Below are 13508 nucleotides of genomic sequence, written 5' to 3' on the forward strand. Positions count from 1 at the left end.
ACCATAACTAAATTTATCTCCAGGCAGCACTGCTTTATCACACTGTTCTGGAACCACAGTTGTGAACCTGCCAACAGTAACTCGTCACACAGTTGCCATTTTATATTAGTTTCATCAAGCATTTTTAAAATTATAGAAATGATTTTGATTGCATGTTTGTTGCTCATGCATATTTACATGAGCAACAATGAAAAAAAAAAAAGGCTCTTCTGGTTTTTTACATTCACTTTTGGTGTGACACAGTTTTGCAAGTTGACTGTTTATTGTATGTTCAGTTTAAAGGTTATTATATGTACTGTAGGCCAAAGGGACTGCTAAGGTATGTGATAAAATAAACACAGGGACAGAGCCACTTTCTCTTTCATATCACACTTTTTTTAAAGAACCGTAGTCACTGTCCAGATGACCAGCTTCCAAGATAAGGTCAGCACAATTTAATATGCAGATCATATTGCAGTAGCATCACAATTTCATGGTGTCTTCAAAGGACTTTGGAGCCACTGACTTAAGCACTTCTGTCTCATATGTGCTGGCTCTCTTTGATTAAGTTGTTTTGGAAAGCCTATACTGCCAAAGCCAAAACACATGTCTGGGACTGGCATGGGCATGCCACTTTTAATATTTACCACTGATCACATTTCAAGTGGATGATATTGCTTTAATCTATTATCAAATAAACTGAGATAATACAATCTTGTGAAATATGTTTTAGAAAGCTCTTTTCATTCTAGATAGTTTATTGTTTGTCTGTACGTCCAGGCCTGATGGCTATGTTTTAGCTGCAACTCATTTCATAACCTCTGTAATGAAAGAAACACTGTTAAATGACTGCAAGTTATTTTATTAACACTGGGCTTCTTTTTCTTTTTATAGGTTCTACGATGTTCCTAGTTTGACTTATTCAGAGCCACTGAGCCATGACGAGAGGGATGTTTCCTACTGGCGGAGGCGAGGCCAGGACTTCAGCATCCTTCTGGACTATGCTGACGGCAGGGAGCTGAGGGCCTCTGCTGGAGCTTGGAGGCCACAGGCCCTGATCACAGCAGAGGAATACAGGGCAGAGAGGCAAGCGCAGCAGCTATGGGAGGACATTTCCTGGCTAAGGGACCCAGACGCAGGCCCTGGTCAGTTGAGAGTGACCGGGGAGAGGAAGTGCCAGAGCCTTGGAACAGAGGAGTGGAGGCCTGCTGTGGGCCTGGGAAGGCAGCTGTCGGATGGGGATGGGGAACGGTGGGCTCTGGACCACTACCGACTGAGGACACCGGAGGGTTTTTTTCACCCTAGAACTAAAGCAAAGTCTCAGTCTCTTCCCAGAGTATTGTCACCTGACAGACGTGACAGCAGAGAGCTCATTCCATCAAGGCCAAGCCTACCTGATAGACAGAGGATGAGCAGCACTGTCTTCTCTGGGCCCTATAGTAGGTACATCTACGGCGGTGGCCGGGACCGGTGGGGTAGGAATATTGGGCCAAGCAGCCATGTTGCACTTTTACCAAAGCCCAGGTTCAGTAGGCCTTTAAAGCCTCCATCATACGAGATTCACCAGCAGACTAGGGGTAGCGCAGAAATGCTTGCTATTGACCAGGGTGTCAAACAAAAAGACAGGCCTATCTATTATCCAAGGGGTGGGGAGCTAAGACAAGACTATTTCGCACAACATTCTGCCATCACAGGAATGGAGCCTCCTGGCTATATCCCGCCCCCATCTTATAAAAGAGCCCCACCTCCAAGAGCAGTTTCAGTTAACCGCAATGAAATGGCAAACTTAAGATGGAGGGCAGAAGCTTTGCAGATGCCCATGTCAGATCCTGGAAGGTGGTTTTACAGACAGGCAAGTAGTTCCTGGCTGGAACCTTATGGAGAACGTAGTGCGTCCTATCGAAAACAGGTACTTTCTTCTGGACACGAAGAACAACCAGGTCATGCCCGTCAATTACCCACTGAAGACCCAAGAGCGAAACAAATCTCAGGAGGGCCTGGCGGAAGTTCTCTAACAGATTCAGACAAGACACGCATCATCAACAAAGAGATTCCGTCCACTAAGATTTTAGGACAATCTACACATGATAGTGCCTTTCCTCCCCAACAGGGGCCAGCTCCCAATACCGAAACCCGTAAAACAGCTCCCAGTGACAGTGACAGCAGTAATCGATGGCCCAACAGGGGAATAAACAAAAAAAGTGACAGTGTAGCTTCGGAGCAAACCCGTACTCCATTTTTACCTTCATCTATTCTGGGTAAACCACCGCCACCTCCATGTAAGCCGGCTGACCAGGGTGTGTCTGAAACTGTGACAGAAGTAAAAAAGGCAGAGCAACCTGAACCACCAGAAAAAGACAAAACCAAGAATCTGAAAAAGAGACTCAGTGAAACAATTTTTTGTTTGGTGTCTGTCCCCGTTACTCCGCAGCTCACTGGTACAATTCGTGATCAGAATAATAACAATGAGAAGTCGCCAGACCCAGCGGACAGTCCCAGTGGCAACAAAACTGGCCATTTAACAAACCAAAGTCTCCAAAGCACATCTTCAGCTGAAGCTGAGCTGCAAGCACTAACTGGTAGCATAGCGAGCAGCAAAACAAGCAGTAGAGCAAGCAGCAAAATGTTTAAAAAACTACCCTGTAGACCCCCTAAGATAAATCACTACAAGGAGCTGAAGCTGTCAGGATCCTGGCCTGCAAACCAGTATCGAGATCAGGAGACACAAACTAGCCCAGAGGCCCGAAAAGCTGCCCCTGAAAACAAGGAAGCACAACAAGACCCTGTTCCTCCTGGCACTGAAGTAAGCTCTGATAGCAGCGGTGTAGTGGGCACTCCCTTCAGTTTTCCTATAAAGGGAGTGAAGAGCCTGAAACTTTCAAGCAACAGCGCCTTCTCCCTGACCTCCACCTTCTCCAACCAGCTGAACAAGAGCACAGCTCAGCAGCCAGCAGTACCACCCTCAGGAAATGTGGAGGAGACCAAACCAGCAGCAAACAAAGGACAGGAGAAATTTGAGTCGTTCCTTTTGAAACCCGCCAGCCAGCGACCATGGGATGCAGTCAAAGAGCTGGAGACTATTAAAAAAGAAGTCCAGGATCAGCAGCAGCAACAGAGCAGCAAACAGGCCAGTGTTGACAAGTGCATAGAGGACCTTAACGAAGCCTACAAAGACATCTTGGAGCTAGGTACTGCCAGCAATAAAGTCCCAAATGGTTCCGTCCAAATCCCTGAGCGTATCAAAATCCGACTGACATCAGAACCTCTCAACAAGCCCAGCAGCCTTAGGCGCAGTGCAGTAAGCTGGTCTGTTGACCCGGAATACAGGGAAGTGAAGAGCGCCTTCTCCAGGCCTGCAACAAAGTCGGTAACCTTCAGCAAGCAGCTTAGGGAGGAGCTCCCGGTGCCACCTCGGGAGACAGGCTTCAGAGAATACAGGGTTGTTGCGCATCTTTCGCGCAGAAGGAGCAATGATGGCAGGACAGTAAAGCTAGACCTGCCAGATGAGCCAATCGAAACACCTCTTTGTGACTTTAGTCCAGCAACGCACACCACAGCAGCTGAGGTGCCATGGGCAGATAGACAGCCCATGCAGGATGCCTCTACACTCACTAGTCCTCCAGATTATGAAGACATATGCCAGGCTTTGCGTCAGTCTAGAGACCCGTCGGATGTCAGTAAAGCATCTGCAGGCCATTCCAGACCTAATGACACAGAGACTCTTCAAGATCTCAGCGCTGAATCAGAGGAGGAGTGCCCTATTTGTAAAAGAGAGCTTGAGAATCAAATGAGACAGGGTCCATTGCCTCCACTTCACGAGGAGAACAGCTCAGACAGCTCGGCCAATCAAAATGGCAGTCCGCCACAATGCACGGCATTAGAAAGTCCAGCAGAAGATACAAAAACAGAGGAGCCAAGCGAGTCATGTTTAAATCAGTCAGGTTCTGAAGTGTGTCCTGAAGAAAGGGAGCAGCATTTACTGACACAGGAGAATGTGGGAGAGGGTGAAAAAACAGACCGTGCTCAAGCAGAAAACTTGGACAGTTTGTGCATAGTTAATCCTGCTGAGAGCATACCAGCGCATGGAGCTACAGAGGATCTCTCCTCTGCAGTCACAGTATTAGCAACTGATCTGCCTACAGACCCCCAAGTCACAGAGGAACAGAGTGTTAATGAAACAGGAACTAAGGAAGAAAAATTAGAAGATAAAGAAGCCACTGCAGGAGAAACACCTGAAGGCAGTGCAGGCCAACAGACAGCTGAGGCACAAGACAATGCAATGCCAGCTGACAAGCAGGAGCAAGAGAAGAAGCCATTTGCTATGCCAGAGCATAGACTTGGTCTACGGACACATCTGGGGCGAGACCTCCCCGGGTTACCAGAGTTTCCGCCGGATAGACTGCCACTTTCAGTCCCCCCAAACCTAGACCGCAGATTATCTCTTAGCTTGGAGGGTGAGCGGAGGAGCAAGGGCCCCTCCCAGCGAATTGAAGCATTGCAGAACAAACTGGCTATTTCTCCAGGTCGGGTGGCAGTTGAGCGACTTGCTCGGATGAGAGACGTGGATGTTATGTATCGCGTGAGGCGCTTAAGCATCAGGAGTACTGACTCTGGGGAAGGGGAGACAGAGGCAGAAGGGGAGGGCAGGGAAGTACAAGCAGAGGAGCTCAATCCTGCTCCTCAAACGGGCAAAGACAATGAGCAAGAGGTCACTGATTCACAGGAGGACCCAGAGACAGTGTTGCCAGATGAAGAGAAGTCACCTCTCTCAGGTAAGACATTTAGAATAAATGTGGAAAAATGTGGAAAAATTTTAAGGACTGACTCTAAAAACAATTCATATCCAGGGTAATGTAATCAGTAACAGTAACATTAATAGCTTACCAAATACAACCCCCCCCCCCCCCCCCCCCCCAAAACACATTTTTAATTCCATAACAGCTTTGTAATGTGTGCCTTAGGATGACTGCACAGATCCTCACATTAGTCACTATTTGCTAAATAACAAAAAAGTGAAGCATTAAATTATTTAACCTCTTAACAACCACCAGGTCGTCAGCAAACCAGTAAGAGGCAGGATTAAGGTTAAGTTTTGGTATATTATAAGCAAGAATAGTTTCAAAAATTAGAAGATATTAACTTGTAAATCAAGTCTCTTGTGTTCCGTCATAAAACTTCCGAGTGGGCATGCCAACTCGGAAAACTGACCTTAAACACCTCTAAGGTGGCCTGGTGGATGTAACGAGAATAAAAGAGTTGGCTTAACCAAGCGTCTGTTTTGTGTTTGTTTTTCATACTGTATGGGCATTTCTGTATTAAAAATACAAATTCACAAGATAACATTTAGTAAAAAGGAGAGCACAAGAAACAATCCTGTTTCCTTTTAGCAAACTGACAAAAATGGAAAACAAAGTTGAACACGCTTGAAAAAGTGAGCTATTTTTGACAGTTTTTGTCATTTTTCCAGACTTTGCACTTTGAAAATCTTTGGCAAATTAGACAATTTAGATTTGTAAGATAATACCTATTTGCTAAAAAAAGAAATAAATACTCCTTTGTGAATGAATATCTTTCTTCTTCATGTCTCAGAACCCCAATGATCCCAGCTGAGGGGAGACAGTGTAGAAAGACTGCGTCCACCATCTCCATCTGAGGTTTTTAGCTCCAACACTGTGACCTGGCTGCCTACTAGAATGCCTTCATCTCATCTTGACACTGAAATTGCCTTCTTGTCCGACAAGAGCATTGTGTACACCCTCACCCTCGGCGCTGCGTTGACTACTAAGAGTGCTGTTCCACTGCCAAAGGGAGGTGCCTCTTTAACTTGTGGGGCAACTTCCACCCAGAATCCCCTCCCCAGCCTTCCCAAACCGACTTCCCACTACCCCATCTGTTCTCCATGCCCAACCCCATCCTCTTATAGGGTTTCTACTAGTTAGTCTTCTTGTAGCGGCTTGTCCTTTCTATTCTATCCTCCCTATGCTTTTCTCATTGGCAGACATTATGCAATTCTGTCGTGCATACTAGAATTTCTAAAATGTCCACAGCGAAAACATTTTTCGCATACTGAACGATTCTGTTTGTTTACGGGCGAGCTGTTGAGGATATGAATGTAAGTGTTTATGTTTAACCTAATGTAGACATAGCGGGGCTTATTGTCACACACATGTTCTGTTGCATTTAAACTACACCAAAATAACCTGCGTATTTGATTGTGGTAAGGCGACAGCTGTTTCAGAACTGGACATCACTGTCTTTGGCTAAAGAACTGTTTTTGATTTTCAGATGAGATAAATCAGCCTTTCTTTTTTTAAAACTGAATGACATTGTGCCCTTTCTCATTGCTTTTGTACACACTGCAACCATAACCCCACGGAGCTCTTCAGTGAAGAGTGACTCTATACCACATGACATGACATGATCAGTAAACTTCAAGGTCCTATTTTAGCGGGGGGGGGGGGGTTGCCTTTCTTGACCAGATGCGCAGTTCCTGGTTGGATCAGGTGGAGTCTCTGATTAGTCTCCTGATCGAGTCCAATCTATGGCTCCCATTTCCAGGTAATTTCAGGAAGCAATAAGGGCACAGCTTGAGTTTAAATGAAGGTCAGCAACTTTGATAAACATTAAAGATTGATATAGGGATTTAGAATTAAAAAAAAAAAAAAAGATATGTAGAGCAATATAGTAAAAACAGCTCAGTGGTGTAGTGGAGCTACCTGTAGGAAACATTGTCAGGAGTCTAAGTGTGAACACGTCATTGAGATCATATTACAGGGAAATGGATTTGTGTCAGGGTACAGGGGTGCTTAACGGGGGGGGGGGGGGGGTGGTTGCTTTACTTCATGATATATATCTACATTCATACATCTGTATCGCAAAGAGGCGACATTTCACGGAATATTTATTTTTGTTATCATCGAATTGTTAATCAGTTTGCATAATGTACAAAATAAAGTATATTTTAAATATTTTAAGAGAAATTTTGTATTTAACCATGAAATTTTATTTCTCCACACCTATAACAAGCTGAAAGTATCATACAAGTGTACAGTATCATATTGAGAGTATACATAATTTTCTAGTGCTTTAAAATCTAACAGAGTGATTATAAGAAGGGATGGCCCTGTGGTGTGCCTTGATCACACGATTTTGGTTTCAGTGAGCAATAGGGTTCGTCACTGCAGGAGTTAAACCTGAAGGAAACTTTTTGATTGTGCCATGATTTCCTATTTGATAGTGCTTTTTCACATGCTAACAGAGTCAGTGTTGGACGCTCCTTGTGATATTTGACACATCAGTCCATCTCAGCTGTACGTCGGTGGTCAGACCTGACCTGTGTCTTATTTCTGTCTTTGTATGTCTTCCAATTCAAACCATGTACTGTTCTGTTGTTGTTTCCGCCAAAAAAAAAAAAAAAAGAAAGAAAAAACATGTTTAGAAATAAAATTGGGATTTTTTTTTCTTTTCCTTCTTCTCACCCTTCCTTCATTTCCTCTTCCTTCTAACTGCCTCCTTCCTTTCTCTGTTGCTTTCATCGCACAGCGTGTTCATTTTGTGTAAATTGTTCTGCTGTCACTAACACTTATTGCACTAAAAGATACAATGTAGGATGCAATTTTAGGCAAAGAAAATAAAAACACATATCTGCATAACATATGCACTTTGCATTATGATTCAAAAGCTAAACAATGATTCAAAATTTCCCTTTTGGATTAAAACAAGTTTGCAGGTATGTGCTTTTTGTTTTTCCCATAAAAGGACTGTCTCACTGGTGTAACATATTAACAAGAGATCTGTAGGAATCCATCACTGTTTAATCGTCACCTAACTGTTATGTAGCATTTTACAGTTGTAGCATTTTATCAGCTCAGACCTTTGTCTCCGCATTTCAAACATTTCACGTAAATCTGAAATTATCATGTCGCCTTATGATGCGTGCATTACATTACACTCCAGGAAATGCCAAATATTAATGTGCTAAGCACTGTTTCATACCTTAGGTTTTTACCAACAACTTACTGTTCTGCCGTCCCTCTGGCTGGAGAGGTGCAGTAGCATTGCAGATAGTTTCTGCTCTTCGTGCTGTTTATCTGTAGGAACATTGAATCCAAAACTGTGAACTTCAAACAATACAAAAAAAAAAGAAAAAAAAAAGCATAATTTATTATAAGAATGAGATGAGATTCAGTGTTTCAAGACAAGCTCATAGTCAGCATCACAGGGAGGACAAGCTGGCACGCCCATAGTTACTAACACATCTCATTTTCAATTCATTTCAAAGACTAAAGGGCCTTGCCTTGGTCTTGTGTATAAACTGCCCCTGATGACATTTAAATAGCTATTTCAGTACATACGTCCCACTCCCCCCAATAATTGGCATGTCAGGTACACTTGAACATAGTGTCATTTGACGTTTTGTACTGCAGGTTATGTGCAACATGAAGTAATTATGCACACTTGTAATATTTTCTATTTTCATATGAGATTTAAGTGCTTTTTGTACTCACTGACATCTTTTTTTCTTCCTTGCATGAAATGCAAGAGAGAGGAGGAAAAAAAATGTTTTTCATAAAGTATATTTGCATTTGGTACTCCAATCCAAATAGTGGGCAAAACATTATGTTTCATAATTTCATTTACAAAACTATGCCAAGTATTTAAAAGCTATTTTTAGAGTAAATCAAAAGAGAACTCATTCCTTTTTTTTTTTCATTCAAGACATGCCTTTATCTTTGTATCTATAAATATGAGCATAATCCATAGTCATATGATTGTGCTACTGTTGTATGATACTGCAGTCTGATTCATAAATAAACTCTTTGCATGAAAATGCTGTTTGTGACGGTTACTGTTGTCTGTATTTATTGCAGGTTCAATGCAAAATATTTTATAACTATACATACTTAGACTGCCCTACAATATGAAAAATGAGAGAAAAATCAGCATAAGAAACTGGGCTTCCTGAGTGGGTAAGTCTTTATTATGGAACAGTTTCATTTTCAAAGAGCTGACTTTTATTTTTTTTGAGCAGCGTTAAGGCAATGGAAAGCAAGCATAAGTGTATAAGCACAAATATGTGAGTGTTTTCACACATGTTCACTTGTGTACTGGCAATTTCAGCCCAATTACTGTGCCAGACTGTCACACTGAGCTCCACTTGCTGGATCAAAGCGTTGGCAAAGACAATACTTGAGCTGAACCTTGTAAAAACCTCCCAGCATGCTCTCTGGGAGACTTGGAGGGCATCCATCCTCTTCAATTTCCTCTGTGTGCCATCTTTTTTTCTAAGATGAGACTGAAATGTCAGATTACTACTGCCTCTTATGTGATACTTTATTGATCCCTATATAGGTAGGCTGTCTTTTCATTATGCTGTGGGCACAGTATAAGAAGGGAGTGCAGCATTCTTTCTTCAGGTACGTGCAGCTTCTGATAACTCAACATGGAGACCAAGGCCTCCAGTCGACCTCCAAACCCCCAGATCCCCGATCAGAGCATCTGAAGGTGTTTTAACATCAGGAGGGTCAGCATGAATGAATGATTACATACATAGTATAACTGTATAGTATATACCTTACTATATCAGTGACACCATTTCATTTGGTATCATATTTGTAACCACAGCTTATGTATTAATATGCAGACACATCCCTGGGCTGACACTGGCAGGCACCTGAGGTCACACGACAGCTACGTAGTTACTGCTGCTTCAAAAGAACTACAGCTTGAAATAATAAAGTAGCCAATTTGATTATTAATTTAATTTTTTTTTTTTTTTTTTGGTAGCCAGAACCAATTCCAGGTGTTAGCTACCTGCAGTAGCCTCTAATATTACAGCAACTACCAGCCATGATTAAATAAGTATAGCAAACCAGTAAAAGGCTTTATTTCAGTCCAGTTTAGCAATTTGAAGCTTTCATGATTTGCAGTTCTCATTTGCGATGCTAAAATGCTTTAGTTACAGTTAGTTACAGAAAGCTAATTAAGCTTTCTCTGGAGATTTTCAGTCATTTTAAAAAGGTTTGCAGTGGTTATACAAAATGCTGCAGCTAGAGTACTGACAGGGACTAGAAAGAGAGAGCAGATTTCTCCCATATTGGCTTCTCTTCATTGGCTCCCTGGCTTCATCTTATCTTAAAGACCTCATAGTACCGTATCACCCCAGACTGCTTCACACTGCGCTCTCAGACTGCTGGCTTAAGTTCCTAGGATACTTAAGAGTAGAATGGGAGGCAGAGCCTTCAGCTTTCAGGCCCCTCTTCTGTGGAACCAGCTCCCAGTTTGGATTTGGGAGACAGACACCCTCTCTATTTTTAAGATTAGACTTAAAACTTTCCTTTATGATCAAGCTTATAATTAGGGCTGGACCAGGTGACCCTGAACCACCCCTTAGTTATGCTGTTATAGGCCTAGGCTGCTGGGGGGTTCCAATGATGCACCGAGTGTTTCTTTTCATTCGCCTCTTTTTATCCTCCACTCTGCATTTAATCACTTTTTTCCCCCTCTGACTCTCTTCCACAGCATGTCTTTTGTCCTGTCTCTCTCCCCTCAGCCCCTCAGCAGATGACTGCCCCTCCCTGAGCCTGGTTCTGCTGGAGCTTCCTTCCTGTTAAAAGGGAGTTTTTCCTTCCCACTGTCGCCAAGTGCTGCTCATAGGGGGTCGTTCTGACTGTTGGGTTTTCTCTGTATTTATTGTAGGGTCTCTACCTTAAAATATAAAGCACTCTGAGGCAACTGTTTGTTGTGATTTGGCGCTATACAAATAAAATTGAAATGAATTGTCTTACCTTTGTTTCTAAATGTTGACTCTGAACAGACTTCTTTGGTTTTTAATTGAAAGCTGTCTGTAAGACCAAGGTAGCACTTTCCTTCAGTCATGACCCCTCAAAATGGCCGCCTGTAACCTTGATAAGAGCTAGCTCAGGTAACTATCAGGACATTTCACCTGTACTCCATCATTTAACCTAAACTGTTGATTATTATACATTAGGGGCTAATACACTGCAACTTAGTTAAATGATAAAATTAGTACTCAGTGTCTACTATTACTAGAACAGTATTTCTTTATATGATGACATGCTCCTAATGCAGTTACTGATATTTTGACTGCTACCCTGCAGTGGTAGCTGTTTGGCCTTTTCTAACTTTATTATTAAGAGCCTAGAAAGACAGAATATTTACTAATACATAAGCTGATCTGATCTGACCTATAATTTGCCTTAAATAGACAGGTTCATTATAAGTGTAAATAACCATAATATATTTATGCACATTATTGTGTTGCTCCTTGTTTTTCCACATTAATTTTGTCAATACACTGACTACATCAAGATGATGTGAAAACATTGTTCCAAAGGTTAAGTATGGCGGGGGCTGTTTTGCTGTCTCTGGGCCTGCATGGATTGACGAATGGAAAAGTTATTCCCAAGTTTTGTCTTGCAGGATGATGTTAGAGAGGATGTGGTTGGCTGTAGGCCAGCTGAAGCTGAAGAAACAGCGGGACAGTGAACCTAGACATTAAAGCAAATCTAATTCAGAATGGCTTCAAATCAAGATAATCTGTCTTTTGAAGCGGCCAAAACCTTAATCCGAATAGAATGACGTTAAGACATGAATTCACACCGAATATAGCTGAGCTGAGCGACATCTGAAAGGAAGAATGATCCAAAACGCCCCCTGAATACTGTTCAAGTTGGATCCAGAGCTACAAGATTACTGCTGCTCAATGAGGTGGAGTACATTTTTTTTTAGAAAATGCAGGAATTTGTTTACTTTTCCCCCTGAACTCGGAATCCATAAGGGCTGTGTTAAATAAAGACAAAAAATATTACAGTTATTTCTGTGCAATTAGTTGAAGCGCGTTGTATTTATCTGTAATTCTCAATTAATGACCAATTAGTGCAGAAAGCCAGGTTATTCCAAAGTTTTGCACATTGTATCTAGTAATGCGTCACTTATATTTGTGTCTGTGTTGGTGTTCTTTGAGTGAAACAGTCCGCCTTTGTTCTGCGGGCCTCCCTGCCATCCATCTCCAGCTGTCCCTCCATCACAGCTGCCTCAGCCTCCGAGTCAGTCCGGTCCTCAGTAAGTAACCGACACGTCTGTCATTACTGTACACCTGTCAAGCCTGCTCGCCTCTGTCGCTTGTGGAATAAGTAACTCTATTGATGTCAGCGTGACAGTTGCCCTCATTCTCCCTCACCCTTTAGCAACTTCTCATAAACTGTACAGTTTTATACAGGAAAAAGCCAAGTAAAGATCATGAATGTGTAGATTTACACTAAACAGATGCAGCATAGTCCAAGATACTGAATAAAAATGACTACAGTCTGTTGATTAAGCATCTGACTGTGGATGAACCTGCAATAATGTGGTTATGCAGGGTGCAAAGTTTAGGACTTCAGGACAGTAAAATGAACGGGAAAAAAATAGGAACAAACAAATCACACAAAAAACAGTGAAAAAAACTGGTGCCCTCTTAAAACTTAACATTTTTTTTTGTGTTATAAGGAGCAGAAATATTAAAGTTGGTACATTTATTTGCTTATCTTTTAATCTGTGTTCTGTAGTAACTAAGGGACGGGCAGTCGTGCTGTTACAATGTAACACCACAAGATGGAGACAAACAATAAATAAACAGAAACGGGAGCAAAGCCCTGAATTGACCTGCTCCTCTTTCATCAGGACCAGGACCTGAAGACACATATTGGTAACCACAACTTAATGACCTGGATAAGCTCAACTACTTTATCTACTTTATGCTGATCTACTTTTATATAGAAAATACAGAGTCAGGATCTATAAACAGTTTTAATACATCTTAATGCCCTTGCTGTTATACAAATTTCGCGTAGAAATGCTTAATTGCTTTACTGCATTTGCATTTGTGTTTTACTATTTTATTCACTTTGCTCAAAAACATGGCAAGTTGCCATGGACATAAAGACAGTGGCTTCATAACTTTTAGTGACTGTTTACATACATATGAGTTTTTGTAAGGGGGCAGCTCAAGAGTTCCTGTTTTGAGCATCTGTTCTGTTCTGTGTAAGCAGTTTGACATGGATCGTGTTAGTAATTCATGAAACTTAGGTGAAAATTCTGCACACTGAGGCTCCATATTTAATGACAGCTGTGCTCCTCAAACTCCAGGTAGCAATAAAATTTCCCAACATGAAATGTAACACCGTCCCACCATTTGATGCAATGTTTCTTTTAACAAACTGGTCATCTGACTGGCTGAAACGAACGCAAGTGAAACCCTGCGCTGTGTATGACCCTGGTGTTGTAGTACAGGCGCTCCTGCGGAGCCTGGATCACTCTGTGCTGCTGGATTGTAGTTGTAACAGCTGATTCGATCCTCCTGCTCCGGGAGCCCGATGCTGCCTGGCTATTTATGGCAGATGCTCCTCAGTTGAGGCCACTCTCTTCAGCCCATACATGGTTGCTGTGGGATGAGGTTACCGCAACAATTTTGGCCCGCACTCCCTAAACCCTTTGGAAGTAGTGCTGTGTTGCCTCTGACCATCAGT

At 42.3% G+C, this 13508-nt stretch overlaps 1 protein-coding gene across 1 annotated transcript; it reads left to right on the plus strand.

Annotated features, from left to right (window-relative positions):
- Positions 1-1498: 1498 nt before the first annotated feature.
- jcadb (junctional cadherin 5 associated b) lies at positions 1499-5609 on the plus strand. Its single transcript, XM_030752886.1, has 2 exons — positions 1499-4751; positions 5569-5609. Exons 1-2 carry the CDS (start codon positions 1568-1570, stop codon positions 5577-5579), a joined length of 3195 nt encoding a protein of 1064 aa, XP_030608746.1. The 5' UTR covers positions 1499-1567; the 3' UTR covers positions 5580-5609.
- Positions 5610-13508: the final 7899 nt, after the last annotated feature.

This window comes from Archocentrus centrarchus, chromosome 17 (genome assembly GCF_007364275.1).
Source record: "Archocentrus centrarchus isolate MPI-CPG fArcCen1 chromosome 17, fArcCen1, whole genome shotgun sequence".
Taxonomy (NCBI): Eukaryota; Metazoa; Chordata; class Actinopteri; order Cichliformes; family Cichlidae; genus Archocentrus; species Archocentrus centrarchus.

Coding starts and splice junctions, on each gene's coding strand:
- jcadb (XM_030752886.1), top strand. CDS start 1,568: ATGCTTGCTATTGACCAGGGTGTCAAACAAAAAGACAGGCCTATCTAT.